Source organism: Poecilia reticulata, chromosome 8, assembly GCF_904066995.2.
Source record: "Poecilia reticulata chromosome 8, P_reticulata-male-v2, whole genome shotgun sequence".
In the NCBI taxonomy this organism is placed as follows: domain Eukaryota; kingdom Metazoa; phylum Chordata; class Actinopteri; order Cyprinodontiformes; family Poeciliidae; genus Poecilia; species Poecilia reticulata.
In genome coordinates, this window is record NC_088837.1 from 1,437,501 (window position 1) to 1,456,966 (window position 19,466).

At 40.2% G+C, this 19,466-nt stretch overlaps 1 protein-coding gene across 2 annotated transcripts in view; it reads left to right on the forward strand.

The window, feature by feature from the left end:
- The first annotated feature begins 2,613 nt into the window (after window positions 1–2,613).
- smg1 (SMG1 nonsense mediated mRNA decay associated PI3K related kinase) overlaps window positions 2,614–19,466 on the forward strand; it is a 52,432-nt gene continuing 35,579 nt past the window's right edge. The window contains exons 1-18 of one of the 2 annotated variants that reach the window (XM_008415217.3): window positions 2,614–2,869; window positions 5,403–5,551; window positions 6,495–6,647; window positions 7,780–7,916; window positions 8,061–8,119; window positions 9,180–9,393; window positions 9,485–9,610; window positions 10,306–10,378; window positions 10,962–11,059; window positions 11,207–11,380; window positions 11,852–12,073; window positions 14,042–14,143; window positions 15,832–16,122; window positions 16,796–16,926; window positions 18,229–18,390; window positions 18,860–18,978; window positions 19,078–19,165; window positions 19,284–19,385. In XM_008415217.3, the coding sequence (XP_008413439.2) occupies window positions 2,793–2,869; window positions 5,403–5,551; window positions 6,495–6,647; window positions 7,780–7,916; window positions 8,061–8,119; window positions 9,180–9,393; window positions 9,485–9,610; window positions 10,306–10,378; window positions 10,962–11,059; window positions 11,207–11,380; window positions 11,852–12,073; window positions 14,042–14,143; window positions 15,832–16,122; window positions 16,796–16,926; window positions 18,229–18,390; window positions 18,860–18,978; window positions 19,078–19,165; window positions 19,284–19,385 (2,477 nt within the window). In that variant the 5' untranslated portion in view covers window positions 2,614–2,792. Of the gene's footprint in view, window positions 2,870–5,402; window positions 5,552–6,494; window positions 6,648–7,779; window positions 8,120–9,179; window positions 9,394–9,484; window positions 9,611–10,305; window positions 10,379–10,961; window positions 11,060–11,206; window positions 11,381–11,851; window positions 12,074–14,041; window positions 14,144–15,831; window positions 16,123–16,795; window positions 16,927–18,228; window positions 18,391–18,859; window positions 18,979–19,077; window positions 19,166–19,283; window positions 19,386–19,466 lie in introns of both variants that reach the window. The other variant, XM_008415216.3, reaches the window with a different exon arrangement.

Consider the following 19,466-nt stretch of genomic DNA (forward strand, 5'->3'; position numbering starts at 1 on the left):
GGGGGACAGAATTTTCAAAGAAAGTCATAAATGTTTGTGGAAAGGTGGCAAAAATTGAGAGTAAAATGTTTTGTCCAAACTAATTCTTAAGCTAATTTAGACCTAACTTGACTCATCAACAAAACTCTTCAATACAATCCGTGGTCTTAAAGCACAATGTGTTTGTGCTTTATGACTCTCTATTTATTTGCATGTTGGTCATATTTGAGTGTTTCCAAACATCAAACCAATTTAAACATCAGTCACAAACAACAGAAATAAAAACAAAATGCAGTTTTTAAATGAAGGTGTTTATTATTAAGGGAGAAAAAAATAAATCAAAGTCTACATGTGTGAAAAAGTGATTGGCCCATAAACTTATAAACTGGTTGGGCCAGGATTTGGGATTTTGTTTTTTTTTTGGTAGCCAGCAGAATTTATGTTTATGGTTTAAAATGGTACTATGTGCCTGAAAATTAAATAATACCCCATCCTATGTTAAAAAATGACTTTGTAGACATCATACACTGTGCATTACATTTTGGAGCATGCAAAAAACCCGGCTCCAAATCAAACAAAATCTGATCTGAATAAAACACACAATACAGAACAACAGCATCTGAATAAAAAACAGAAATCTGACTGTCAAATGTGGGAATGACAGAAAACTGACAGTCTTGTCTCTGCTCCCATAACTCGATGCCCCCCCCTCCTTTGACCCAGCAGCCTCCAAACCTGTTTTTGTCTTTCTGCTGTGCAAAAAAACACACATTAATAAGCAGGAATATGAGAGCTAACTAGCCCAAGAGCTCATCCATGGCAAGCTACTCTTACAAACAGAGCCCTGTTTGTTTGGATGCATTGACGTCACGGCTGACGCATGGCTGCCTGGAGTGGCCGGCTTCATCAAAGGCCTCTGCTCAGATTCGTACAGAGGTATTATTAGCCAGCAGAGGGAGATAGATAGAGAGGAGGGGGCATAGGTGGAGGAGGTCAGAAGGAGGCTGGGCTCAATAGGGAGGGTGAGGAGACTAAATGAACAGTGAAGTTTCAGGTTGTATTTTTTATTTATTTTATTTTTTGTCCCTTATCAGCAGTAAAGAAAGCAAAAATTAGCTTTACATCTTTAAAGTGATAACCGAACCACCTGTAAAATCAATAGACTTGTTTATAAGTTACAGTAAAATGGCAGAAGTGGAAAGTGTAACGTGTTAAAAATGTATTCCAAATTCATCAAAATAGAAATTAACTATTGTGGTGGATCCACATATTGGCTCTCTCCTGCCACTTAGTGGACAAAAATGGAACTTGATGTTTTTGAAATTCGAATGTACTTACACTTTTAATACAAATGAATACTGCCGTGTATATTCTTTTTATGTATAATATGCAAAACATTTTCAAGAACATTTTCTCTTTAATTAATTGACATTTTCATTGTTTTCTGTAACCTTTCTTTGTTCTTTTCTGTTTATTTGTTGTTTTTTTTATTTACTTCTTGATTCTGCACACCTGAGTGCGGCTGGTTTAGTTGAATCAGTAATTTCATGCTTTAACAAGTTTGGCAGTTCTATCCAAATCAAATTGAGGCAATTTGGTTTGGATAATTTTTGATTAATTAAATCATTATTTGAAATGTGTTTGTTCACCTTTATATTCTTTTTCAGTTTATCTTGGTTTGATAATAAATATGTTTGATTTTAGTGTAAAGAAAAGCAGAAACAGAAGAAATCTGTAAGGAGGCAGATACTTTTCCCCAGCACAGTGTATGATACCATAAATATTTGTTTGACCTGGTATAGATTAGAGTATAATCACAAATAATGTCAGGGCTAGATTTATATTTTCATAAACCATATAATCCAATTGATTAATATAGGATTCCAGCTGGTTAGAAGTTGGTTGGAAGCAGTTACATACTTAAGTAACTTGTTGGTGGGGAATTACTTTTAGTCCTTTTACTATACCAAGCTTTTTGCTTTTACTTTAATATTTGTAGAAAGTATGGTACTAGTAAAATTTCTCCATACTCTATTCATTGAATGAATAACAAACATGTTTTAACAAAAACTCCATGACACAGACACCCACAGTTTAAGGTGAAATCTTCTGTTTGTACACCAACTTGGTTGTTCTACTGTTATTTCCTATTCGCTAAGCCCATTGTGACATTTAGGTTTAGTGAATATACAGTAAACACCATGTACTGTCACTGGAAATATTCTACCTTGTTATGACACGTAAAAAAGATTTCACGTCGAGATTTTCATAGAAACATACTGATTAGAAAAAGTGTTTCTTCTGCTCAAAATGTTATTTTGTATGTTGTTGTTTTCTTCAATTTTAGAACTTACAAATAACTATTTTTAGTCTGTCTGACGACATCGTTGTAAATATCAGATGTTACGAACTGTTAGTACAGAGAAAAATAAACTGTTACTCAGTACCCGAGAAGCACCTTTGCGGATTATTTTTTGCTCTTAAGTAATTTCTTGAACGGCTACTTTTTACTGTCACTTGAGTAAAATGTTGAAATAATGATATTCTTGTATCATTTTGGGTGCTCTGTGTCTGGTCGACTCAGAGGGTGGCGGTACCGTATCACGAGGCTTGTTGTGCCACCGTGAGTCCCCCTCAGAAGAAGAAGTAGAAGACGACGTAGAAGTGAAAGAAGAAGAACGCCGTCGTATGCTAGCTATAATGACAAGTTGCTAAGCAGTTATTGAGACTTGACAGAGCATAAATGTGAAGAACGAAGCTGCAGAAAGACTCGTGTAGCGCTGCGGGCAGATCATGCAGCGCTCCAAAAGGTAATGAGCCGTAAAGCCCCGGGGTCTCGGCTCAGCGGCGCCCACAAACTGCGGCCACACTGGAACGACTGGCAGCCCAGGTTGGTTGGTACTCTTCTCAAAATAAAACGGTGGCTCTCAGGGGGCCTGGGTGTTTTGCTGTGTTGGGCTGTGGCCAGATGGGAGCCAGATACCTCCGTGTTTTCGCTTCAATCTTACACCCTCCTCTCCGTTTAACCGTTTTATGTTGCAGTCTGTGAAATAGCTGGAGCTGCAGTAGCAACACAAGCTGTTTTAACCAGCCTCCATCACGGTGTGCCGAGCTCACAGCTAAAGCTACTCGGAGGACGTTAGGAGCGGTGGCTGTTTTGGGGTTTACAGACAAGTGGCGTGTGGAACATATGAGCCAAAGACAGAATACAATTAATTCTCATCTTAATGACAACACATTCCCTGTGAACATTAGTCCGAACGTGAAGCGTTAGCCCGTTAGCCTTCCCACACCTCTGTTCGCGCTGGCTAACGATGCTAGTCAGCTGAAGGAAGCCGCCACCCTGCTGTGTAATGTTACCTACCGCCAAGTCACTTCCGGAAACCTAGATGCAAAAATAGGACTGCGCTCACATCGTTTCTTATTGCGGTGATAATTCATAAACACGGCAAGTCAACACAGCAATGAATGAACCCCGAGAGTCAGTGGAACGTCGTGGGGAAAGCCCTTTGTAGTGTAGCAACCTGTTAAAGGCCCGAGCTCACCGTGAGACAAGCAGTGTAGAAAGCACATTACCTGTCACTTCTGTGTGTGAGTCTTAAGGCCACATCTCACCAATATCTATTATGTTTAGAGTCAGTAGGTTGCACCTGCAGCTCGGTAAATCATCATGACAACCCCGACCCGCACAGGTCAGCCTCAGTGTTTCACACTTTGATTTCAGCAAACTGGAAACAGTCCAGAGCAGGAGCATGCAGAGAGAAAGGCGTCAGGTACAGCAACACTTCAGAAAAACAATCTGCTCAATTAAACCAGCCAGGTAAAAAACTCAATATAAACCCACACACAGGTCCATCTCCACCTGCTTCTCCTTGCACTGATAATGATCAGCTGATGAAGCAGATTTATCCAGCCTAGGCCTGACTGCCTACTTCACCTTCCACCAGTTTTTCTTTTTTTAATTGGAATTGCACCATAAAATACAAAACTGAATCTTAGATTTCTATTAGTTGTAAAATGAACAGGAATGTTTGAAATATCAAACTTTTTGCTTTTTATCTTAGCTGACGAAACAAATGTATGAGTTTCATTAACTGAATACAGAAATAAGTGACTTTTTAATGACGCATTGATTAATTGTGATGCACTCGTAGACATGCAAGAGGAGCACACTGCCTCTCATTTGTCTGTTTGGTGACCAACAAGTGTTTTAACAAAAAAATGTAAAGCAATAAATTTACTTACTCCTCATGGTGAGACGTTCCCAGAACAAATCACCACTGAGGCACAATCTTAGGAAAACGTGCAATTCCACTAAATGAATATTGTGATGACTGCTTTGGTTGTGATTAACTTACATCTTCCTGGCTCTTTTCTTTCTTTTCCATCACTACTTTCTCTAAGCTTTAAGATCTTATGCACAAAATTCTGTCTGGTTTGGTCATGAAGTTTGGTTGGTCTAATTACAGTGCTGTCAAAGTGTCTGCCTCCTTACACTTTTATTTTCTTAATTGATTTCAAATGTTCCCAACCTTCTGCTTGTGTAGTCAGCAGTAGATTTGAGACCAAAATCAATGCAATTGCAAGGCAACTGAAGATGACTTAAATGGTAGTATCCAATATTAGTACTGCTCTTAACTATTCTCACACTATATTACTGCCATGCTATTTACTATAAACAGTCACCATTTCTTCCTTTGGAAATTGATGTTTACACAGAAGCAAAGACCTACAACACACAGAATGTGTTGGCTAATCCCACACCTGTCATTTAATGCAGCATAAAATGGAGTCAAATCAATAAGAAGTTAAATAAATGGCTAGTTTTTTTTCAGTGCCAGAGCAGCAGATGTTGGCCTGAAGCTCTTATTTTTGTTTTGTTTTGTTTTGTTTTTTTTGTTTTAAACCTTGTTGAGATGAAAAAGATGAATTTTATTTTGGAGCAGCTGCTGTCTAAAGTCTGTTTGCTTAGAAGCAGAAATACATCAACAGTTTTTGTTCATTTATTACAAGTCATATAATTATCATAACATCCACTAATGTTATTACTTAATAACATTATGTCTTAATATTGTGTAACTCTTGTACGCTTCTTGTTAAATCTGACCCTGCATCACATGTCTAGAATATGGTCACACCTTTCAGCCCATGAGGTTTTGTTTCCAAGCAGCCAGTCATCTTAAAGTTGACTGATTTTGGTATTAAGTTAAGGTATTGCTGATGCATTCCATCTACACTCAATATACAGTATGGTCAAATCTCTGTCTCACTTTCCTAAATCATTATGAATTTCAATGTCACTCCTGTTGCTTTCTTTCACATGGCCTGGAATAGAGCTCCGAAAGCCAATATGAATGTTAGCTTACAAAAACCAGTGCAGTAAAACCTTTTTTTTTCTTGTGCTTTTTCCATGAACGCCTCAGAGGTGACGGCGTGTCATCCCTTCAGGACAAAGTGAAGTCCAGAGAACTTGGTTCTGGACCACCGTATGACGTATTGCCCCCCAGGTGCCCTGAACAGCCTCTGCTCCACAGTGATGCCTACGGTGCTGCAGATGCACATCAGGAGGAGGGTAAGGCTGTCTAAGAGTAGAGGCTTTCTGTATAAGGAGATGATCTATTTGATTCACATCACAGCCCAGGGTGAATCAAATAGATTCTGACTTATCTATGTCTACAGAATGTCTACAGATTCTGACTGTAGACATTCTGACTTATGTCTACAGACAACAGTCTGTAGACATAAGTCAGAAAATCTACCAGGTAGCTTATGGTTCTAGAAGCCTTACATGCCCACTCCACTAGAGGTCTCACCACCTTGTGGACCTTCTTCAGTGGATGTCTGCACTGCAGGTAGCCTGGTTACTCACTAAACTTTAAGGTTCAAGGTTGTAGGTTTTCAGATTGAGATCCAAAATAGAGGCTATGAAAGAGAATGCCAGGTCATTCTTCAGCCGATTTAGCATCGCCCAATACCAACCTGATACAGAAAAATAGCAGAATTGACCATTAGGAATCCTAAATATAATGTAAAATAAGTAATAAAACACTCTGAGCATAGAACGAGACTGAATAGATCTGTCCTTATCACTGATAATAGATCACATTATTACTGATGGACTTTTTTTCAATATTGGGACCAATACAGATATTAATATTTGTTTGGTGCCTCGCTAACTTCCTCCCCATGATGTCATTAAAAAAGGAGGGAACTATGAAGGTGTAACTAAGTTGTTGAAATTGTTGCACATTAATATCAGTTTCTATTCATAATATCAGTGGGAACTGTTCACCATGAGGCAGCAGAAAAATCCATGAGGCCACAGTATTTACATTCACACACAGCATAGTTAATTAAGTTGTTCTAGTTATTAATAGCTATTTTGTAATTTCAAAGTGTCTGGCCGGTGTCACAAGATGATGAGAACTTCAACAAAAATACTCTGAATTGCATGGTGACCAAAGAGGGTTGTACGTTTCTCTTTTGCTCCAACCTGTCACGTTTCCTCTCCATAGCTGGATATGAAGTTGAGCCCGGTGTGTGTGATACAGCATTTGGTTGGAAGTCGCTGGGGGAAGAGTTGAGGCCCAATGACGTGACGTCGGATCTGACTACTTTTCAGCATGGAAATCGTGCTTTAGCTTCAAAGGAAATGAGGAAATCGCAGGGTAAGCAGGGACAACCTGGTGAAGCTCTGACATAAGAATTTAACGTCAACATATGACGTCGCAGTAGTCATCAAAGTGTCATTATGTGAAAAGTCGTAATCTCAAAGGACTGCCTGAATGAGACATTTCGTAGGACATACTATTTAAAATGATGAATTCAGACTCTAAGCAACTCTAACATATTTAGACAGTTGAATGAACTCTTAGCTAAACGGCTAAGATACGTGTGTCGTAGTGCTGTATGTGATAAGTCAAGTTTATCATTAACCACGTTGTTCATAGATATCTGACAACTGAATTTAAAAAAACGCTCTTTGCTGTGATTTCAAACTGTTTTTAAAAGTGCTATATGAATGAACTTGACATTGATATTTCAGCAACAAGGCAGTTCAAAGTGCTTTACATGACAAAAGAATAGTACAATAACTAATTATGAAGCAAGAAACAAACATTACATTTTCTCAAACGCCATCATCAAAAACATCAGGAACAATCATCAGATATACTTCAAATACATTGATCAATGTTCCAGTTGTTATGAATCAAAAGCAGCTGCAAGCAAATGAGTTTTTAGCCTTGATTTAAGGAACTCTGTGTTTGTTCCTGATTGGTGGTTCATGGTATGGACGTTGTGTTTTTCTCAAGAAAGAAAATACATTCAGATCAATCATAATTCATATGGTTATCCCAATTTTTAGCAAAAGTATTGCAGTTAAAATTCTCCTGCTGCTTCATCCTGACTGTGGCGTGTTTCTGACTAAGATTAGTTTGAACAAACTGATTCTACAATTTTTTTTTGGGTCAAATACAACATGCTTCATTGTAAGATGCATCTTTTCTCTTAGATAGTGTGTCTTAATTCACAATAATCAGACTGGAAATAAATAAAAAGAGGACAAAAAGAAAAACAACCTATATTGTCAACAAAAGCTAATTATTGGGAAAAAAAGTTAAATAAAGCCTATGCTGGAATGAAGCCAATCTTAAACATCAGATTAAACATGCTAGCCACAGTCGATTTCTTCTTTTTTTTAAACTGCTGTCAAGATTTCCATGCAGCATAATTTCACACGTTGAGAATAAGACATCCAGAAAACATTCTAAAGGTGTGTGTTTGGGTGTGTTGGTGCAGATAGAGGGATGGCTCACTCGGAGGAGTCTCGACTGGCCAACCTCCTGCGCAGAGTCTCCAGGGAGGACGACCGTGACCGGAGGCTGGCCACCCTAAAGCAGCTGAAGGAGTTCATCAGCCATGGCGAGAGCAAAGTGGTCAGTCACGTTCACATTGTTTTCCTTTTGACCATCGTAGTAGCAAGACTATGGTACATCGAACCACAGCTGCTGTTCACAACTAGGAATGTTGTGCCGTTTTCTTTTGCAGTAATCTGTCTCACCCTGTGTGTCTCGTTTCAGACCATGGTCAAACAGCTGGACACCATCCTCAGCACTTTGAATGATATCTTGAATGAGAGGTAAGAAGCTGTGAGCTGTACGTTTGTGAAACGATATGCTTGTGTGGAGAAAAGTGAAAATGTGGGATATGATTGGTTCAGGACTAATTATCCTGTCTTTAAGTGTGATTGTAATCATTCCTCAAGACCTGAAGAGATTGGGTAATGGGCCCAGTTGCGCACAGTTCAATGTGTCGGGTATAACCCCAGCTTGGGGAGGGCTATGCGTAGAAGAGCCAACATGTAGCTCACCAAACTAGCTCACGACAGAATCTTGCGGTACTTGAATTAATAAAATCAATGTGCTTCTTAGCCAGTTTCACTGATAGGGTGAGGCACCCCCCCAGAAACACTGGGAATCTGCAGTACAGGCTAAGTAAATACTGCCGATTTACTTGATATTGAATCGATACCAAAAATATGCCGTATCGCACACCTGCACGTTTTTGCACTTTTCAAATGTTAAAGTTATAAAGTCAGCACAAAAAAAAGCCTGTGATCAAGATTCACACAAGCACACGGTGAACTATAATTTGTGGCTTGGAAAAGAAGGCCTGTAATAATGGAGTAGAACTGAGCAGTCATAAAAGGAGGGAACGGTATTATATAAAATCAACTTTTTTGAGCTTTACATCATGTTATGATTTTATTCCTTCACCAAAATCATACCTGAGCTGTTGCCCTGATTCTTTCATACATATTTAAGAAACCCCTTAATCTCCACGGCAACAATTCAGCTGTGGACCAACCCCGACCTTACAGACGCAGCTCCTCTTCAGAGCTGCCGTTTCTTAGAAGAGCAGACTTCCCTATTCACTCCCATTCTCAGATCCTTTAGACTAGCCACCAGCAATTAGCAAACACCTGGTGGAACTTTACATTTGCTGAACTCATTATACAAGCTGCTCTAAGCCTCTCCCATCTCTGGACTTTGTTTCATTCATGGCTCTGAACCCTGGTGATAAATGTCTCCTTCCTGGCAGCAAGTCTCATGAACACAGTTTAGATTTCTAGCAGTGACTCTTCCTGTATGGTGTGTGTGTGACCTTTGCTCCCTCCTCTGCATGATTCCCATCTGCAGCAGTAAGCTGCTGTGGGAGCTGCGTCAGGAAGCAGCGGCCTGCGTCGGCCTCCTCTGCACGGTGCTCAGCTACGAGGCAGAGCGCATCTTCAAGTGGCTTTTCACAAAGTTCAACTCTGGTGGTCGTGATGAAGTGAAGCTGCTGTACCTGGTGGCAACGCAGCGGGCTCTGGAGGCTGCCGGGGAGAGGAAGGCCTTCTCTCACATCATGCAGGTAACGGCTCTTTAACGCTCTGTGGGCCGCACAAAGTGTGAGCTGTTGATTGGCAGAGCCTGTAGGAACTGTGGTATGCTCTCTGCTCCAGCTGGTGATGAGCAACCTGCAGTCCATCCTGGAGAACGTGGACACCCCAGAGCTGCTCTGTCAGAGCGTCAAGTGTATTCTGCAGGTGGCCCGCTGCTACCCACATGTCTTCAGCACCAACTTCAGGGTGAGCACTCCAGCATCGCCAACTTCCTGCTTTAAGTCTCATGCATCCACACCCGCCTTGACCTGAGTTCCTATGCAGTTTGCAAAACCACCAAGCTTAATTAAAGCTGAAGAATGTAACTTTTATGAAAAGGTTTTTTACATTTTGTTAAAACTGTCACCATGTCGTGACAGTACGGTGTAAGACAGATGATCTGTGAAAAATGTAGCTCCTCTGCCTTCTCTTACTGCCAACTAGAAACAACCAATCTGTACATTTAACAGGAGTACATGAGATTGATTGACAGCGCTCAGCCCCTTTGGTTGTTTTTGGTCGGGAACGGCGCATTTCTTCAGACGGCAATAGCAGCTCAGGAAGGAGAATGATTTCACTGATTATCTGTCTCATAAGATGGTGACAGTTTTAACAAATATGGATGCACTTTAAAGGAATTTCCTGTCTGGATAATGTACAAAAGGAACATTTGTCCGGAAAATTATTAGCATTTCTGTAAATTATTGCATTACTTGTCCTTCACCTAAGCCTGTCTTAATTAATCAATTAGTCTCATAATAAATTAAGCTTAGGAAACTTTGGAAAATCAAGCAGAGAAACACGGATTTCTGACCTGAGATGTGAGAATACTGCTGAGGATAGAACAACATCTGGACTCACAGCAGCTCCAGTTCCTCATGTCTGTCCATATTCTCCCACAGGACACAGTGGACATCTTAGTGGGCTGGCATATCGACCACACCCAGAGGCAGTCACTCACTCAGCAGGTTTCAGGTCAGTTTGTTTCTTGTTGACGTCACACTGAACATTTCTGAGCAAATCCCAGACACTTACTAAACAGCAGAGTGTTTTGTTTGTCAGTCTGTTTTGAGACTGTGAATAAAGGAGGTATTTTCACATCTTATTGTATGTTTTGCATTTAATTTTAGCTTAAAAAACCCCCAAACAAAACTGTGTATTTCTCCATGTGTCGTAGTCCAAGAACTGTAACCGTCATGTTGGTCTCAGGCTGAATGCAAGTACATCTCAAAAAATTATAATACACTGAAAAAGTTCAACGTTTTTTGTTCCTCATTTCAGAAAGTGAAACTCATATTCTATAGAAATATCATGCATAGTGAAATATTTAAAACCCTTATTAACAGATAATGAAAGCCCCCGAATCCAGAAAATGAGAAAATATTACAGAGTGATGGAAGCACAGAGGACAAGGAAAAAAAAAAAAGAGGAAAATATTCAGCTACCACAACTGATGTAGTTATCACGATATTTAGCCGTATCGGTAGCCCAGCTGTATGAAAGCATGCAGCTTGGCATCAGTCTAAACATTGTCTGATGAGTCTCCTCCTGTGTGTAGGTTGGTTACAGAGTCTGGAGCAGTTCTGGGTGGCAGACCTCACCTTCTCCACCACGCTACTGGGCCAGTTCTTAGAAGACATGGAGGCATATGCTGAGGTGACTTCATGTTTTTGTTTTTAAAGTGGTTTGTATTCATATTCTACTTTGGGCCTATAGATGATGTATAAAATGGAAGACCTTTCTCAGTTCAGGGACTGGGCTCTGACTTGAGTGATTTACATTAAGTGTGCCTGCTCTGTGTAGGACCTGAGTCATGTGACGTCAGGTGAGGCGGTGGATGAAGACATCCCCCCTCCTTCTGTGTCCCTGCCCAAGTTGGCGGCTCTGCTGAGGGTCTTCAGCACCGTGGTCCGCAGCATCGGAGAGAGATTCAGTCCTGTGAGAGGACCCCCCATCACTGAAGTCTACGTCACTGATGTAAGAGCGCTTCACAGGGAAAGTCTCTGTACTGTCAAGCAAACATATTAAACCTCAGATTATCTGCCTCATGTTATTCTGTCATGACATGGTGACAGTTTTAAGAAATATGTAAAAAAAAAAAAAAATCATATTGTTTATAAAAGTTAAATACTGCAGCTTTAATAATCAGAGAGCTGCATATAATTGGACACAAAGTGTAAAGATTGGGACATCGTTAGTGATGTCTTACAGAAGTATTAAGCCTTCTGGAATTTTTTTCTTTCTTTTTTTTAGTCCTAAACCACAAATGCATTATGTTTTGTCTGGATTTTATTCGTCTGGCCTACAGTTAATAGTGCAAAGGAAAATGATGCATAGGTTTGAAGTCATTCTTGATGAAACCCAACCTAGTTTTCAAACATGATTGAACATGTCCTGTTGTTAGTGACGTTAAAATGAAGTGACCTCCTCTGCCGTTTGCCTTTAAAGGTTTTAAACAGAGTTCTGGCGTGTGTGACGGCAGCCAAGCAGGTCCAGTTCTCCGAGGCCGTTCTCACAGCAGGGAATGAGTGTGTGGGTGTGTTGCTGGCCAGTGTGGAGCCCACCGGTCAGCTCATGGAGGCGGTCCTCGCTTATGGCCTGGACCAGCTGGACTGCTGCCTGGCCTGTGGCTCCGACTACAGCCTGGCTGTGCTCAGTCTGCTCACTCTGGTATTGTCATTTATACAGTTAATATCTTTTTTGCTTTTAATTTAGTTTAAGGTTGAATAAATTAATTGTGATGAATGTTGAAATAAATGTCAACTCATTTAGTAATTGATTTACTATTAACTGGAGCATAAAGAATATACAGTCATATGAAAAAGTTTAGGCACCCCTATTAATCTTAATCATTTTTATTTCTAGATATTTTTGTGTATGCAACAGCTATTTCAGTTTGATATATCTAATAACTGGTGGACACAGTAATATTTCAGTATGGAAATTAGGTTTATTGTACTAACAGAAAATATGCAATATGCATCGAAACAAAATTTGACAGGTGCAAAAATGTGGGTACCCTTATCATTTTATTGATTTATTCAAATCAAAACATTTATTCACATTTTATTGATTTGAATAAATTTATAAAATTATTTATTTTATTGATTTATAAAATAAATCAATATTGATTTATTAAATAAAATAAATCAATATTTATTGATTTATTTTATAAATAAAATTTTATTTTTTTTACTTTTTTAAAAAATAAAAAAAATTATTTTTGCTCCAAGTGTTGAAGACGGCTTCACGAAGGGCATCCACTGTCTGGAACTGATTATTGTACACTTCCCTTGCCATCCATCCCCAAATGTTCTCAATTGGGTTTAGATCCGGGGAACATGCAGGACGGTCCAAAAGAGTGATGTTATTCTCTTGGAAGAACTCCTTTGTTAGGTGGGCATTGTGAACTACAGCATTGTCCTGTTGAAAAACCCAATCATTACCACACAGACGAGGGCCCTCAGTCATGAGGGATGCCCGCTGCAACATCTCCACATAGCCAGCTGCTGTTTGACGCCCCTGCACAACCTGAAGCTCCATTGTTCCATTGAAGGAAAACGCACCCCAAATCATGATGGCGCCCCCACCATGTGCCGTGTAGAAAACATCTGAGGTGGGATCTCCTTGTCATGCCAGTAACTTTGGAAGCCATCAGGACCATCAAGGTTACATTTTTTCTCATCAGAGAAGACAACTTTCTTCCACCTTTCAATGCCCCATGTTTGGTGCACCTTGCAAAGTCCAAACGGATAATTTTGTGGCGTTGAAGAAGACGTGGCCTTTGAAGACGTTTTTTGTTTCTGAAGCCCTTCTCTCTCAGATGCCGTCTGATGGTTATTGGGCTGCAGTCAGCACCAGTAATGGCCTTAATTTGGGTAGAGGATCGTCCCGTGTCTTGACGAATCGGATCCTGCGGCTCAGAGCTGGTGACATTTTTTTGGGTCTACCACTTGACGTTTTTGTTCCATAACCCTCAGGATCATTTAAAAAATGCAAAATGACTGTCTTACTGCGTCCAATCTCAGCAGCGATGGCACGTTGTGAGAGGCCTTGCTTATGCAGCTCAACAATCCTACCACGTTCAAAGTCAGTGAGCTTTTTTTGCTTTTGCCATCAGGAGGTCTTGACAGTGTAAAGACTTGACAGAAAATGACATGGAATCCAGATTTTTTCACAGCTTTTGGCTTTTAAAGACTATGGTCTTAAACTTTTGATCAGCTGAAAAAAATCATGTTTGAGTGCAAATGCAGTTTTCAGAAAATTCCCTGCTCAAAAGTTCTTGTCTCTTGCACTGATTTTTTTTCTTTAACATTGTGAAGCTCTACTTAGAACCTTCTTAAGATCCAATAGTGCAAAATGCAAATTCTTGCAATTTTTTGACTGGTCTTAAGATTTTGATCAGGAGTGTATGTATATAAATTCTCCCCAGAACTCCTCAGGTGACAGTTTTAGCTTCACCTGGTCAATATTTCATAAAGCAGTCTTCCAATAAGAAACTTTTCCTGTCCCGTTATTAATCAGTTAATCCAAAAATTGATTAACAGATCAGCCCTCCACTGATGTATTGATTAATTTCTGCTCGGTTTTATTATCGCCTGTCTGCAGAAAGGGTCTGAGGTTGTGAATGTTTTTCAGATTGTGGATCAGGTGAACACCAAACTTCCTGTGTCGTTTGTTGAGAAGCTCCTGGCACCAGACTCACATCTTCTGAATCTCCGTTTCCATCCAGAGAAGGAGGTATGAAAACATTTGAGCTACTTCTGCCAAACCACCAGCAAGGTTTAGACATCACAGAAAAATACAAAAATACATGTTCTTAAAACATGGCAGAAATGACTTTCATTCCTCCCTTGCTTTAAAAAGTGACTTCTTGAAGTCAGAGTCTAGACTGTGATATGACTAATAGCTTAAATGGGGGAAAAAATTAAGAGGATAAAACAATTATAATACGGCGTCTTTCAAACTGATCGGCGTGAATATACAACCAAAGGTAACATCTGCTCTGCATTCATTTGATTTTCTTAAGAGCTTCTAGGTGATTATGAGGCTAAATATTAATCTATGACCCATTACATACAACAGGAAAGCATGTTTACATTGTTAGACTGAGCAAAGTGTGCAGGTGGTTAAACATTTGTTGTAAAACCCAGGTCGTTTGTGATTATTAACCTTTCTCCAGTCCCTCATCTCCTAAAAAAAACACTTGGATTTCCTAGAATTCCTCCATCTTTGTCGACAGTTGTCTGTTGGGAAAATTGATCCATCACCAGTGGTTGGTCATGTGGCTCTGTAGAAAAAGCTGATTCATTTTAAAGCTTCTTAGTGCCTCATTTCAGGGCTGGTCAGACATAAAAAGAGCCCAAAATAATAACCTGCTGATTTCTGTAGTAACGAGGTGTTCATCAGTCAACGTGCCTGGTCTGGTTAATATGTTAGCCATAAATGACCGAGGATTTAGTCTCAAAACCATGGGAGAAAAGACTTCATAACACTTTCCATGGACACTTGCTTTCCCTCCACCAGATGGATGCTGAATGTTTTCACACGGTGCAACTGAGGATGTTCAGTTGGTGCTACAGGGAAGGAAATGACTAGACCAGTGGTTCTTAACCTTTTTTGAGGTACCGAACCCCCCAGTTGCATATGCGCATACAATGAACCCTTCTTATTCCAACCCCCCCCCCACCCCCCAACACACAAAATATTTGCGGTATTCTGATTTAGTAATGTAATTATATTAGCTGTGTAACCACCCCCACACCACTAGAGGCAGTACCAACCCCGAAAAGATGCGACTAAGGAGCAGATTTAGACTGTAGAATTTGGTAAAAACAGTCAGCTTTGCTGAAGTAATTAAAGACAAAAGTTCAAATCCATGCTGAGTGGAACTCCTTCAATCATCTCCTCCGCAACTCTGATTGGCTAAGCAATGTAACATGATCCTCTGCAGCAAGTGATGGCAAAGCGGGGCGTCATCACGACTTTACACAAGTGTGTCTTTACCTCGGCGGCAGAGGCTCCGCCGAACCCCTGAGACCGACTCACCGAACCCCTGGCGTTCGATCGAACCCAGGTTAAGAACCACTGGACTAGACGAACTCTAGATATTGAGAAAAATTCTAGATTGGGTATCGGTGACAATTCATAAGGGCAGATCTATTCAAACTAATTCTATGCTCTGTGTGACACCATGCTTTATTTAATTTACATTATATTTAGAATTCCTAATTGCACTTTCTGCACCATTTGAAAGAAGGTTTGTTTTCTGTTTGACCTATGTAGTCAACCTGTTGGTTTTGTCAGTTTCAGTTTCTTTATTTATATTACATAGACTGTTCTGCTCCTAATTGCACTGACTGATCAAATTACAGTTGTTTTTACATGTTTGACCAAGATTCTGAAGCGTGTGTGTGTGTCTTCCACAGGTGATGGCTGCTGTTCACAGTGTCTACCAGGCTCTGCTGAGCCTCAAGAACATCCCCACCCTGGAGGCAGCCTATAAGCTGGTGCTGGGTGAGATGGCGTGTGCTCTGTGTAGCCTGATAGAGAGCCTGGCTCCCCCCGACAGGAACGCGGCGCCGGCCAGCACATGCTCGGCCATCCAGCACTCTGCTTTCACCTCTCTCAACATGCCTGTGGACAAAGCTCAGTTCACCCTGATCTTCAACCTCAGTACCCTCACCACTATCGGAAACACCAAGAATTCCCTCATAGGGGTAAGTTGTGTTACGTCATCTATGTCGATTGCTCAAGACAAAAGTAACTTGTAAGTAACTTTTCTGCAAGATATAGGAGCTAGCTTTCGGTCAATAATTTCTTAATATTGATGAAAAAGTACTAGTTCAATTGAAAGGTTTTTTCACTTATAATACGGCATTTTTCCCATGTCATAAATCAGTGGTCCCCAAAGTCGGGCCTTGAGGGCCGGCATCCTGCATGTTTTAGTTCTCTCCCTGGTTTAGCACACCTGCATCAAATGATGGCTCATTAGAGGCCTAAGGAGAACGTTGACTTGCTGAGGAGGTTGTTGCTACCACTAGGGAGAGAAATAAAACATGCAGGATGCCGGCCCTCCGGGGCCGACTTTGGGGACCACTGTCATAAATGAAATAATCTACCAATTGAACTACTGCTTTTTAAAAAAAATCAATATTAAGGACTTATTGACTTAAAACAAGCTCCTATATCTTTGCTGCAATATAACTTTTAAGTTAAACACTTGAAATAAGACTAAACTTAGACATTTGCACTAGAAACTAGATCAAAAATACTTGGTAAGATTTAGTGTTTTTACAGTGTAAGGGTTGATGTTTTGTCTATGAATTATTGCAGATGTTTCTGGTGACATGAACTGAAGCTGATGCCTGTTCTGTCTGTGTTTCCCTCTAGATGTGGGCATTGAGTCCAACAGTCTTCACTCTGCTGAGTCAGAACCTGACTGTGGTTCACTCTGAGCTGGCTGTGTTCTACCCTGCCATCCAGTACGCTGTGCTCTACTCCCTGTACTCACACTGCACCAGGTAAAGGCACACCATCCCTTATTGGAATTTTAGTGGTTAAGTCCGGACATGATTCGCAACAAGCTGTGTGTCAATCCTGTGTGGAAGATGTGGTCTGAATTCTGGAATTTGACATAAAAATTTGGAATTTTTACTGTACAATTTTGTTTTTTGATCAAACTAATATTATCAAACCAAAGTGTCCGATTGTTGAACCCCGACAGCCCAAAATAAACTCATTTTTATTTTGGGCCATATAGAGATCATGAATGTTCATGAGGGTTGGTTGTGCCAGAATGTATTGGTAAAACTTAACAAACTGCTAAAATATTAATAAGTAGTTAGCCTTCTCTGCATTCAAGGGTTAGGGTTAGGATCTTCTTAAAGCCAAATGATGTTGAACTGGGGATGGGCCTTCATCATATTATTTATCATTTCTCGTCATAAGAATTTCGATTTATTGTTGTCAGAATAAATTTCAATTACTGATGTTTAAAAAATAAAAAACTGTCCGTTCAGTCAGGATTGTTATTTTTAATATTTCCTCCGCTGTTTGTTCAATAAGTGGCAATAAATATAGTTAAATCCAATCCGAGAAGTTTAGTGATATAAATCACACTACTTTATGTGACTTTGTGCCCTAAATAAGAGTATTGCAAATGTTTTCAAGAGCAGTATTTGTGTTTGTAGCACTATGATTGCTGTACCATACAGTAACAGCCATACACTAAAAAATTTAATATGTGGTTTATATTGTCATGCTCATTGTTATCAAGTTACCTTCAAACATAGATCAACGCAAAGTAGAAGGAAGCATGCTTGCTGTTCAAAGATTTTCACAAACATAAAGCAGCTGAAAGCTTTGCCAGTCATTTGTATTCAGCTCTCCTTAGTCAGAACTGTGTAGAACAACCTCTGAGGTAAACCCCCTGTGCCTAGTCTTTAGGATCTCTTTGTTATTACTATCAGTTTTTTTATCTGTAGAAACATACGTGGCATGTTTCAATGGCGGCTTCCGTCTTCATCAGGTGGTAGATGATGTTAAAGTCAGCTGTTGTTCCCTGGGCCAACAGCAGGGGGCGGTGTCAACCTGCCAATATAGCAACCGTGTACTTCTAACATACGAAGCAACCTGTACTCGCAAAAATCGGATTTCTTTTTCAAAAAATTATACAAGGTATCAGAAGATGAATATTTGTAAGCAGTTATTATTCAAGTCTGTTCATTACAAACACCTGGAAGACAATACCTCTATTCTGTTGCTTGAAAATGTCATTCCAGATTTCCCGTTTCCTGTGATCACCTCTTGTTTTTCCTTTGCAGACACGATCATTTTATCTCATCCAGCTTGTCGTCATCGTCTCCCTCCCTGTTCGACGGAGCCGTCATCAGCACGGTGACCACAGCCACAAAGAAACACTTCGGCACACTGCTCAGTCTCCTTGGCAACCTGCTGTCAAAGGAGCACCTTTACCCAGATGCCAGGTTTGGGAAGCACACACTCTAGAGGATGAGAGAGATGACTTACAAAAAAAAATAAAAAATCTGGCTTCAGATGTTGCAATCGGTATTTGTGAAACAAATACCAGCACAATTTAATATTTAACTTCCCTTTGGCATCAATTAAAATTTTTGAATTTGAATTTAATAAAACTATTAAACACACACACATAGAAAACTATTCAAAAGGGTTTGTTCTGTGAATATATTTCAGTGTCTATATATATATATAAACAGTTGTATATTACAAAGACATCTATTTATTGCAATAAACTTATTCCCTTCTTTTGTTGAATTTATTGGAGCAGTAATAAATGAATGTTTTGCAAGTAATTATTTATTCTTAGTCTTTCTTATTGCCTGATGGACAGTGTATGTTAATAGGCCCAGTAGTGATGAGAAATGACTGTTAAAGCAGAGTAGGTTCCCATGCGTTGTCTGTTTGTTGCTGCAGGAAGCTTCTGCTGACCTGGGCCCAGGAAGTGTCTCTGCTCATGGTGAAGTCAGACACCTACAGCCCGCTCTTCTCCCTGCCGTCGTTCAGCAGGTTCTGCAGAGGCCTGCTGGATAATGGTGAAGCCAGACATCCTCGCTTCTTCTTTTAATGCTGTCCCTACACACACGTTTGACTCATGTTTACCATGTTTTTTATCTATTCTATTTTCTGCTCAGCTCTACATGACGATCACAATATCTGCCTTCAAACATGCCATAGCTTACAGGTCCTCTCTCCATGCCTGTCTACTGAGCTACTGCAGAGGTAAGCCTCACTCTGCAGGCCTGGACGCCTGGATTTAGCTCTGTGCTGCAGACGTTAGTGCAGCCTCTCATGGTCAGTCTCTGTTCTGTGTGTTTGGCGTTATGTGGTGGTCTGCCAGGTGCATGGATGTGTGCAGAGTCCAGCTGGTGCACTCGGCAGTAAGAGTACGGCAGGCCTTTGCCAAACTTCTCCGAACCATTCCCCTGGACGTGGCTCTGAGGTAGGACCTCCTCATGTTCTTATGAGCTGAATCAGTTGATTGTGAGGTGACATGAGTCACATGGTTTTTGTTTTGTTCGCA